General features: G+C 40.9%; 1 protein-coding gene across 6 annotated transcripts in view; it reads left to right on the forward strand.

The window, feature by feature from the left end:
• The first annotated feature begins 3,253 nt into the window (after positions 1 to 3,253).
• The window catches only part of fhod3a (formin homology 2 domain containing 3a), a 106,413-nt gene continuing 97,194 nt past the window's right edge, over positions 3,254 to 12,472 (forward strand). For all 6 annotated transcript variants that reach the window (XM_037542859.1, XM_037542858.1, XM_037542861.1 and 3 more), the window contains exon 1: positions 3,254 to 3,519. In XM_037542859.1, coding sequence (XP_037398756.1) covers positions 3,355 to 3,519 — 165 coding nt within the window. In that variant the 5' untranslated portion in view covers positions 3,254 to 3,354. The remainder of the gene's footprint in view (positions 3,520 to 12,472) is intronic.

The raw sequence follows: 12,472 nt of genomic DNA on the forward strand, positions 1-12,472 counted from the left end.
AGAGTATTTAATATCATGCTCTGTGTAGTGCACTATATAGAGTATATTTAATATCGTGCTCTGTGTAGTGCACCTATTATAGAGTATATTTAATATCGTGCTCCTGTGTAGTGCACTATATAGAGTAGTATATTTTAATATCATTGCTCTGTGTAGTGCACTATATAGAGTATATTTAATATCAATTGCTCTGTGTTGTGCACTATATAGAGTATATTTAATATCATGCCCTGTGTAGTGCACTATATAGAGTATATTTAATATCATGCTCTGTGTAGTGCACTATATAGAGTATATTTAATATCATGCTCTGTGTAGTGCACTATATAGAGTATATTTAATATCATGCTCTGTGTAGTGCACTATATAGAGTATATTTAATATCATGCTCTGTGTAGTGCACTATATAGAGTATATTTAATATCGTGCTCTGTGTAGTGCACTATATAGAGTATTTTTAATATCATGCTCTGTGTAGTGCACTATATAGAGTATATTTAATATCATGCTCTGTGTAGTGCACTATATAGAGTATATTTAATATCATGCTCTGTGTAGTGCACTATATAGAGTATATTTAATATCGTGCCCTGTGTAGTGCACTATATAGAGTATATTTAATATCATGCTCTGTGTAGTGCACTATATAGAGTATATTTAATATCATGCTCTGTGTAGTGCACTATATAGAGTAATATTTAATATCGTGCTCTGTGTAGTGCACTATATAGAGTATATTTAATATCGTGCTCTGTGTAGTGCACTATATAGAGTATATTTAATATCATGCTCTGTGTAGTGCACTATATAGAGTATATTTAATATCGTGCTCTGTGTAGTGCACTATATAGAGTATATTTAATATCATGCCCTGTGTAGTGCACTATATAGAGAATATTTAATATCATGCCCTGTGTAGTGCACTATATAGAGTATATTTAATATCATGCTCTGTGTAGTGCACTATATAGAGTATATTTAATATCGTGCCCTGTGTAGTGCACTATATAGAGTATATTTAATATCGTGCCCTGTGTAGTGCACTATATAGAGTATATTTAATATCATGCTCTGTGTAGTGCACTATATAGAGTATATTTAATATCGTGCCCTGTGTAGTGCACTATATAGAGTATATTTAATATCGTGCTCTGTGTAGTGCACTATATAGAGTATATTTAATATCCTGCTCTGTGTAGTGCACTTTATAGAGTATATTTAATATCATGCTCTGTGTAGTGAACTATATAGAGTATATTTAATATCATGCTCTGTGTAGTGCACTATATAGAGAATATTTAATATCATGCTCTGTGTAGTGCACTATATAGAGAATATTTAATATCATGCTCTGTGTAGTGCACTATATAGAGTATATTTAATATCATGCCCTGTGTAGTGCACTATATAGAGTATATTTAATATCATGCCCTGTGTAGTGCACTATATAGAGTATATTTAATATCCTGCTCTGTGTAGTGCACTATATAGAGTATATTTAATATCATGCCCTGTGTAGTGCACTATATAGAGTATATTTAATATCATGCTCTGTGTAGTGCACTATATACAGTATATTTAATATCATGCCCTGTGTAGTGCACTATATAGAGTATATTTAATATCCTGCTCTGTGTAGTGCACTATATAGAGTATATTTAATATCATGCTCTGTGTAGTGCACTATATAGAGTATATTTAATATCATGCCCTGTGTAGTGCACTATATAGAGTATATTTAATATCATGCTCTGTGTAGTGCACTATATAGAGTATATTTAATATCATGCCCTGTGTAGTGCACTATATAGAGTATATTTAATATCATGCTCTGTGTAGTGCACTATATAGAGTATATTTAATATCATGCTCTGTGTAGTGCACTATATAGAGTATATTTAATATCGTGCCCTGTGTAGTGCACTATATAGAGTATATTTAATATCATGCTCTGTGTAGTGCACTATATAGAGTATATTTAATATCATGCTCTGTGTAGTGCACTATATAGAGTATATTTAATATCATGCTCTGTGTAGTGCACTATATAGAGTATATTTAATATCATGCTCTGTGTAGTGCACTATATAGAGTATATTTAATATCGTGCTCTGTGTAGTGCACTATATAGAGTATTTTTAATATCATGCTCTGTGTAGTGCACTATATAGAGTATATTTAATATCATGCTCTGTGTAGTGCACTATATAGAGTATATTTAATATCATGCTCTGTGTAGTGCACTATATAGAGTATATTTAATATCGTGCCCTGTGTAGTGCACTATATAGAGTATATTTAATATCATGCTCTGTGTAGTGCACTATATAGAGTATATTTAATATCATGCTCTGTGTAGTGCACTATATAGAGAATATTTAATATCGTGCTCTGTGTAGTGCACTATATAGAGTATATTTAATATCGTGCTCTGTGTAGTGCACTATATAGAGTATATTTAATATCATGCTCTGTGTAGTGCACTATATAGAGTATATTTAATATCGTGCTCTGTGTAGTGCACTATATAGAGTATATTTAATATCATGCCCTGTGTAGTGCACTATATAGAGTATATTTAATATCATGCTCTGTGTAGTGCACTATATAGAGTATATTTAATATCGTGCCCTGTGTAGTGCACTATATAGAGTATATTTAATATCGTGCCCTGTGTAGTGCACTATATAGAGTATATTTAATATCATGCTCTGTGTAGTGCACTATATAGAGTATATTTAATATCGTGCCCTGTGTAGTGCACTATATAGAGTATATTTAATATCATGCTCTGTGTAGTGCACTATATAGAGTATATTTAATATCGTGCCCTGTGTAGTGCACTATATAGAGTATATTTAATATCATGCTCTGTGTAGTGCACTATATAGAGTATATTTAATATCATGCTCTGTGTAGTGCACTATATAGAGTCTGTCTCTCTCTCTCTCTCTCTCTGTCTTTCTGTCTCTCTCTCTCTGTCTCTGTCTCTCTCTCTCTCTCTCTCTCTCTCGCTCTCTCTCTCTCTCTCTCTCTCTCTCTCTCTCTCTCTGTCTGTCTGTCTCTCTCTCTCTCCACGTATGCTCCCTCTGCCGCTGGGTGCCGCTGTTTCCCCTCTAATCAGATGGACCTGCGTAAGCTTGTCTGTTGTGGGCGGGGCTGTGAGCGAGGGTGGGCGGGGCCAGTCAGGGGGCGCGGCTGAGCCCTCGGCTGTGCCGCGCGCTATGGGGACACCTGCTAAAGCGCAGGAGCGCTCCGCGCAGACAGGGCACGGTCGGTGCAGGAGCTCGAGCGCCGGGGTTCACTGCCCCCTCAGCCCCGTTCTAGCCCCCCGCGCGCCCCCCGCCTCTCAGCATGGCCTCGTTCGTCTGCAGGGTGCAGTTTCTGGACGACACGGACCCGTTCAGCAGCACGAGCTTCCCCGAGCCCGCGCGCCCCCCGCGCTTCTCCTTCCGAGAGGACCTGCCGCTCAGCAGCCAGCTGCCCGCGCTCCACCGCCTGCTGCGCGCGCCGCACCGGGTCAGTCTGCCTGTTTGTCAGTTAGATCGCTGTTTGTTTGTTTGTTTGTTTGTTTGTTTGTTTGTCGGGTTGTGTTTCTGAGCGTGCCGTTTGTGCTCGCTGATCTGTGGGATTACAGTTTAAGAGCTGGAGGCAGCGCGACAGGTGGGCGCGTGCCCGATATAACTCAGGCTGCGCGTGAGCGCATGCCTGTGCGCGCGCGTGTCCCAGGCAGCCGGGCTGGGAGACACTGTTGCAGGACATGAAGGAGCCTGTAGACTCCAGAGTTTCCTCTGCAGGAACCGCCGCTGCTCCTCTAGATGTTGAACATTGCTGTGAGGATTTGATTGAGCATTAGTGAGTTCAGGTACTGATGTTGGACGGTCAGTTCTGGGTCACTCCAACTCATCCCAAAGGTACTGGATGGAGCTCCATCACTCCAGAGAGCACAGTTCCACTGCTCCACGGCCCAGTGCTGGGCTTTATACCCCTCTAGCCTTCTACAGACATTAGTGAAATCCAGTGTGGTACCGTGATCGGACGCCACCTGTGCAGCAAGTCCAGTCGTGAAATGTCCTCACTACTAAATATTCCACAGTCCACTGTCAGTGGGGTTATAACAAAGTGGAAGCTATTGGGAACGACAGCAACTCAGCCACGAAGTGGTCGGCCACGTAAAATGACAGAGCGGTCAGCGGATGCTGAGGGTCATAGTGCACAGAGGTCACTGACTTTCTGCAGAGTCAATCACTACAGACCTCCAAACTTCATGTGGCCTTCAGATCAGCTCAAGAACAGCGTAGAGAGCTTCATGGAATGGGTTTCCATGGCCGAGCAGCTGCACCCAAGCCTTACATCACCAAGCGCAATGTAAACCGTGGAATGCAGTGGAGTAAAGCGCCACCACTGGACTCTAGAGCAGTGGAGACGTGTTCTCTGGAGTGACCAATCACGCTTCTCCGTCTGGGAATCCGATGGACGAGTCTGGGTTTGGCGGTTGCCAGGAGACGGTACTTGTCTGACTGCATTGTGCCGAGTGTAAAGTTTGGTGGAGGGGGGATCATGGTGTGGGGGTGTTTTCAGGAGTTGGGCTCGGCCCCTTAGTTCCAGTGAAAGGAACTCTTAAAGCTTCAGCACCAAGAGACTTTGGACAATTTCATGCTCCCAACTTTGTGGGAACAGTTTGGGGACGGCCCCTTCCTGCTCCAACATGACTGCCCACCATTGCACAAAGCAGGTCCATAAAGACGTGGATGAGCCAGTTTGGTGTGGAAGAACTTGACTGGCCTGCACAGAGTCCTGACCTCAACCCCATAGAACACCTTTGGGATGAATTAGAGCGGAGACTGTGAGCCAGGCCTTCTCGTCCAACATCAGTGTCTGACCTCACAAATGTGCTTCTGGAAGAACGGTCAGAAATTCCCATAAACACTCCTAACCCTTGTGGAAAGCCTTCCCAGAAGAGATGAAGCTGTTATAGCTGCAAAGGGTGAGCCGACATCATATTAAACCCTATGGATTAAGAATGGGACGTCACTCAAGTTCATATGCTTTTGAAGCCAGACGACCGAATACTTTTGGAAATATATATATATATCAGCGTGCAGAACATTCATTTGTATCATTTGTATCTTTGTGCATTGTTTTCTGTTCAGTACTGAGAAGATGTCTATATAAAGAAATCCCAGTTACAGTGAACTCACTGTAAATGGTTTCAAGATCAAAGCGGAGCTCAGGCTCTTCTGAATGCTGTCTGATGTGCTGCTACTGGGACTGAACAGTTCACTCTAATCTTTATCCTGATTTCTGTGGTGTCGCTGAGTTTAGCTCAGGGTAGTTAATGGGCTGATGATGTATGTCAGTTCCTGGTGTTCTGGTCATGTTTTTGCTCTCTGTTTGACTGAATATTGTCTGTGTGTTTAATCTGCAGAAGATCTGCTGGATCCCTGTGAACCAGTCAAAGTTTAATCCAGAGATGTAAACACATTAAGTTCATATACAGTCTTAAATAAACATTTCTTAGTTAGGATTCCTGCCTGTGTGTATCTAACGGTAGTGATATAGCTGATAGGCTGGTGGGTCCTGTGTGTCTGAGCAGCTCTGGTGCTGAAGATCCACCTGCTCAGGTGTGTTAGAGGAGAATACCTGTACAGGTGTGTTAGAGGAGAACACCTGTACAGGTGTGTTAGAGGAGAACACCTGCTCAGGTGTGTTAGAGGAGAACACCTGTACAGGTGTGTTAGAGGAGAACACCTGTACAGGTGTGTTAGAGGAGAACACCTGTACAGGTGTGTTAGAGGAGAACACCTGCTCAGGTGTGTTAGAGGAGAACACCTGTACAGGTGTGTTAGAGGAGAACACCTGCTCAGGTGTGTTAGAGGAGAACACCTGTACAGGTGTGTTAGAGGAGAACACCTGTACAGGTGTGTTAGAGGAGAACACCTGCTCAGGTGTGTTAGAGGAGAACACCTGTACAGGTGTGTTAGAGGAGAACACCTGTACAGGTGTGTTAGAGGAGAACACCTGTACAGGTGTGTTAGAGGAGAACACCTGCTCAGGTGTGTTAGAGGAGAATACCTGCTCAGGTGTGTTAGAGGAGAACACCTGTACAGGTGTGTTAGAGGAGAACACCTGTACAGGTGTGTTAGAGGAGAACACCTGTACAGGTGTGTTAGAGGAGAACACCTGCTCAGGTGTGTTAGAGGAGAACACCTGTACAGGTGTGTTAGAGGAGAACACCTGTACAGGTGTGTTAGAGGAGAACACCTGTACAGGTGTGTTAGAGGAGAACACCTGTACAGGTGTGTTAGAGGAGAACGCTAACTCAGCTGACGGGTAAAGGAGGCTAATTATTAGCAGCACTGGTTATCAGGGTGCTAACAGCGTGATAACATCGTCACGCTGGCCTCAAATCACATGCCTGCTGTGTGTAATCAGGGTTGGTGACCTGCTGCCTTAAAGACTTGCCTCTCCCAGTGTGACTCAGCTCTTCCTGACTCTCTGACTTACTTCCCCAGTCCCCAGTCATGGCTTCAGGACCTCTCAGTCCAGTCTATGTGGAGCACCAGCTAGGGAGCCAGCTGCCCCCAGTGCAGGGCAGGTAAATGGTTGTGGTTGTCTGATGAGGAAAGAAACTGGCCAAACTGTCAAACTGGGGTTTATTGTCTAATATCTATTCTGGTGTTTATTGAAGGCATTAATGGACTAATATCTATTCTGGTGTTTATTGAAGGCATTAATGGACTAATATCTATTCTGTTGTTTATTGAAGGCATTAATGGACTAATATCTATTCTGGTGTTTATTGAAGGCATTAATGGACTAATATCTATTCTGGTGTTTATTGAAGGCATTAATGGACTAATATCTATTCTGGTGTTTATTGAAGGCATTAATGGACTAATATCTATTCTGTTGTTTATTGAAGGCATTAATGGACTAATATCTATTCTGTTGTTTATTGAAGGCATTAATGGACTATTATCTATTCTGGTGTTTATTGAAGGCATTAATGGACTAATATCTATTCTGGTGTTTATTGAAGGCATTAATGGACTAATATCTATTCTGTTGTTTATTGAAGGCATTAATGGACTAATATCTATTCTGTTGTTTATTGAAGGCATTAATGGACTAATATCTATTCTGGTGTTCATTGAAGGCATTAATGGACTAATATCTATTCTGGTGTTTATTGAAGGCATTAATGGACTAATATCTATTCTGGTGTTTATTGAAGGCATTAATGGACTAATATCTATTCTGGTGTTCATTGAATTCATTAATGGACTAATATCTATTATGGTGTTTATTGAAGGTATTAATGGACTAATATCTATTCTGGTGTTTATTGAAGGCATTAATGGACTAATATCTATTCTGGTGTTTATTGAAGGCATTAATGGACTAATATCTATTCTGGTGTTTATTGAAGGCATTACTGGACTAATATCTATTCTGGTGTTTATTGAAGGCATTAATGGACTTAATTAATGGTGTTTTTTGAGGTTCTTTATGGCCTAATATCTCTTATTCTAGTGTTTATTGGGGTGGTTTATGCACTACTATTGCCTGTTCTAGTGCTTCTTGTGGTCATTTATGGACTAATATCTCCTATTTTAGTGTTTATTGGGCTCATTCATGGACTAATATCTCACTAATATCTGTTCTAGTATTTATTGGGGTTGTCTGTAGATTAATATCTCCTTTTCTAGTGTTTAGTGCAGCCGTTTATGCACTAATATCTTCTATTCTCGTGCTTATTGTGGTCATTTATGGACTAATATCTCCTATTTTAGTGTTTATTGGTCATTTATGGACTAATATCTCACTAATATCTGTTCTAGTATTTATTGGGGTTGTCTGTAGATTAATATCTCCTTTTCTAGTGTTTAGTGCAGCCGTTTATGCACTAATATCTTCTATTCTCGTGCTTATTGTGGTCATTTATGGACTAATATCTCCTATTTTAGTGTTTATTGGTCATTTATGGACTACCACCTCCCAGTGTTTAGTGGGTTCATCTATGGACTAATATCTCATATTTTAGTGCATATTGAGGTTGTTTATAGACTAATATCTCCTATCCCAGTGTTCGTTGAGGTTGTGTATGGACTAATATTTCCTATTCTAGTGTTTATTGAGGTTGTTTATGGACTAATATCTCCTATCCCAGTGTTTGTTGAGGTTGTTTATGGACTAATATCTCATATCGTAGCACATAGAAACATTTATAGAGATGATTAATGGACTACTATTTCTTCTTCTAGCATACAGGAGCATTTATTGAGGTCATATATGAGCTCATATCTCGTATATTAGTGGGACAGCTTTTAATTCTGGAGAATAAAACGTTTGTAGCGCTCTGCTCTTCTATTTTTGGATTCTTTTGCTCTAAAATAAAACGCTAAAGCTCTGAAATAAGAGGAGTGATCAACATTAAAGCAGAACAGGAGCTGAACTAATAGCACAGAATGACATTAAACTCAAAAAAGAGAATTAAACTAAACGTTAATGAGCAAAATGGACTAAAATGACTAAAATGGTAGTTTACTCACCAACGTACTTGAGGAGAAGTGGAAGTATTGTCCTTCATAAATACTTAGTAGAGTATATCTAGCATTCCCACAGTGTCAGAATAACTTTATAAACTCTTCTTTTAATCCATTCTAGCTGCTGAACAGCTTGGAAAGGGGGTGGAGCCCAGGCTCTGTTTCTGTTTTTTATTTTATGAGTTTTAAACTCTTTTATTCTCTCTCTCTCTGTTCTTTTCTTCCCTCTGCTCTGCAGTGTTTCTCTCTTTCCCGCTCTGCTATTTGTGACAGGAGGCTGAGGCCACTATAATTGCGCGTTTCGGTAAAATCTGTAAAAGAAAATATAGGTCAGAGTTTCTCCCAGCATGCTTCAGTTTGGGTCACCCTGCTGTGGCTTCTGCTGACCTATAGTTTACGCAGTTCCTAATTTAGGTGCACAGTTTGAAATTCACGGTGAGAAAGAGCCCCGACCTTCTCAGACTGTCCAGTCATGCAAAACGACTGACTGAGTCAGCGACAGTACAGAGGCACGATAATCCGATTATATAAATAACAGGGACGTCAAAGTTATCGTACGTACAGCCTTCTTTCAGAGCCGGAACTCGCTCTCCTGGTCTGACCCTTCCACGCCTCTGCAGTAGTGCAGGCCGCATGTGAGCCCAGCATAAACACAGTCAATGAATATATGATATATACACTGACTGTATATGTGATATATACTCTGACTGTATATGTGATATATACTCTAACTGTATATGTGATATATACACTCTGACTGTATATGTGATATATACTCTAACTGTATATGTGATATATACACTGACTGTATATGTGATATATACTCTGACTGTATATGTGATATATACTCTGACTGTATATGTGATATATACTCTAACTGTATATGTGATATATACACTCTGACTGTATATGTGATATATACTCTAACTGTATATGTGATATATACACTGACTGTATATGTGATATATACTCTGACTGTATATGTGATATATACACTGACTGTATATGTGATATATACTCTAACTGTATATGTGATATATACACTGACTGTATATGTGATATATACTCTAACTGTATATGTGATATATACACTGACTGTATATGTGATATATACACTGACTGTATATGTGATATATACACTCTGACTGTATATGTGATATATACTCTGACTGTATATGTGATATATACTCTGACTGTATATGTGATATATACACTGACTGTATATGTGATATATACTCTAACTGTATATGTGATATATACACTGACTGTATATGTGATATATACACTGACTGTATATGTGATATATACACTCTGACTGTATATGTGATATATACTCTGACTGTATATGTGATATATACTCTGACTGTATATGTGATATATACACTGACTGTATATGTGATATATACACTGACTGTATATGTGATATATCTAAGATGTTTAAACGCAGAGTTAGAAGAGAAAAACATCTCCCAGTGAAAGCCGCGTTTTACAGTAGAAATAAATGGAGCTCATTATGCTGGTAGTGAACTACGCTGCCTGACTCAGCCGCCTCAGAACCAGAGAAACGGGCCTGACAGAAGTCAGGACCCTGCTGGGGTTCATCCTGAAGTTAGGACAGGATTCAGGAGGTTCAGTCTGGTTAGGATGTTTGTGTGGGGCTGTTTTCTGATCTGGAGTTCATGATGAGAGGATGAAGGGAGGAGCTGATACTCTGGAACAGACACTGAGCTAAATTCAGTCCGTAGTGAAGTCCTCGTGGAGCTGTGAAGGGCCAGCTGTGCTGTGTTGGTTTGAACACAGTCAGAGTGGAGTTACTGGTCTGTGAGCTCAGCTCTGCAGGTTCAGTCTGAGATCTGGAGAAACACTCAGGCCTTTACGGCCGTCGTTCTGCAGGAGTGTGACTGTGTGTTATGTAATGCAGTTTAGGTGTGTGTGTGTGTGTGTGTGTGTGTGCGTGTGTGTGTGTGTGTGTGTGTGTGTGTGGAAACGATTAGTGTGTTTCCCAGAGCTGGCTGTGTACACCCTGTCTCACCCCCCCACTTTCTGTGTTCACTGCGAAGAGTGGTAAGTAGTTCACTTATTGTTCACTCGTTACAAGATGATCTTATTTCCAGACATTATTTACTTGTTTTATACAGTAGATTCTTCTCATTATATTGGCAGATAAGTTCAGATGGTTTCAAGCTCTGCGATGATGTGCAGATCATTTAAACTCTAAATAGAAAACAGTAGAAAGATGTTGAAACTGAAAAATTTGAGCGTTTTTTTGAAAAAAAAATTGCCCGTTTTGAATTTAATGCCAACAACACATTCCAAAAAAGTTGGAACGGAGGAACAAAAGACTGGTAAACTTGTGTAATGCTAAAAAAAGAGAAATCACCTGGTGGTTGATTGGCATCGTCTACGGTACAGAACATCATTAAAGACTCAGAGAATCTGGAGAAATCTCTGTCTGTGAGGGACGAGGCTGAACACCAGTATCTGCTGGCCGTGATCTTTGGGCCCTCAGGCGGCACTGCATTAAAAACAGACATGATTCTGTAGTGGAAATCACTGCATGGGCTCAGAAACACTTCTGAAAACCACTGTCTGTGAACACAGTTCATCACTGCATCCACAAACGCTGTTAAACTCTAAAACACAAAGAAGAACCCAAATATAAACAGGATCCAGAAACGCTGCCACCTTCTCTGGGCCTGAGCTCATTTAAAATGGACTGAGGGGAAGTGGAAAAGTGTCCGGCGGTCCGACGGATCAACATTTGAAATTCTTTAGGAAATCATGGACACTGTGTCCTCTGGGCTGAAGACCACTCAGCCTGTTATCAGTGCTCAGTTCTAAAGCCAGTATTCGTGATGATATTTCAACTTTTGACATGTTGTCTTTGTAGAATTTTCTTTTAAAATATGGTTTACATCATTTGCACATCATCGCATTTTGTTTTGATTTATGTTCTGCACAGCGTCCCAGCTCTTTTAGAAATGGGGTTGTAATTCGAACAAATGAAAATGTCTAGAAATATGTTAAATGATCTTAAATTGAGCTTAGAACTCAACCGTCTCGACAGGAGGAAATGTATTGATCATATTTGGGAGAATTATATTTGACAACATCGGATCAGTTCATAATCCTGAGTCAGGGGCAGTGGGCGGAGGGGTGGGGGGTGGGGGGGTGGTGTAAATGTCACATACACCTGTTTCTGACACCTGACACAGCCGTTGCCGTGGCCCCGCAGGCTCCGCCCCCACTCTGTCTGTGAATGTGTCAGCAGGTCCGGATAAACAATGAGCAGAGACAGAGTAGCTGATTTTAATTAGCGGGTGCAGAGGCGGTGTGGGAGCGGCTGAAGCTCGTTTGCCATTGTTTGGTCTCTGTAGTTGCTGGTAATTGGCTTCGCTGACACACAGACACGCACCTTTTCTCTGATCAGCTGGGTTTGTTTTTAGACGTTTACAATAAAGAAAAATACAGAGACACTTTAGCTAACTCCGCTGTCCACCCCGGTCCCCCAGTCCAATCAACAAGATGCCCCTTCATGACCCCCCATACCGAACACATACACACTGACCACCTCCTCATTTCTACACTCACTGTCCACTTTATCAGCTCCACTGACCGTATAGCTGCACTCTGTAGTTCTACAGTTACAGACTGTAGTCCATCTGTTTCTCTGATACTCTGTTACCCTGTTCTTCAGTGGTCAGGACCCCCATGGACCCTCACAGAGCAGGTACTGTTTGGGTGGTGGGTCATTCTCAGCACTGCAGTAACACTGACGTGGTGGTGGTGTGTTAGTGTGTGTTCCGCTGGTCTGAGTGGATCAGACACAGCAGTGCTGCTGGAGTTTTTAAACACCTCAGTGTCGCTGCTGGACTGAGAATAGTCCACCAACCTCGGTTACATGACAACAACAACAATAACAC

This window comes from Pygocentrus nattereri, chromosome 11, assembly GCF_015220715.1.
Source record: "Pygocentrus nattereri isolate fPygNat1 chromosome 11, fPygNat1.pri, whole genome shotgun sequence".
Classification (NCBI taxonomy): Eukaryota; Metazoa; Chordata; class Actinopteri; order Characiformes; family Serrasalmidae; genus Pygocentrus; species Pygocentrus nattereri.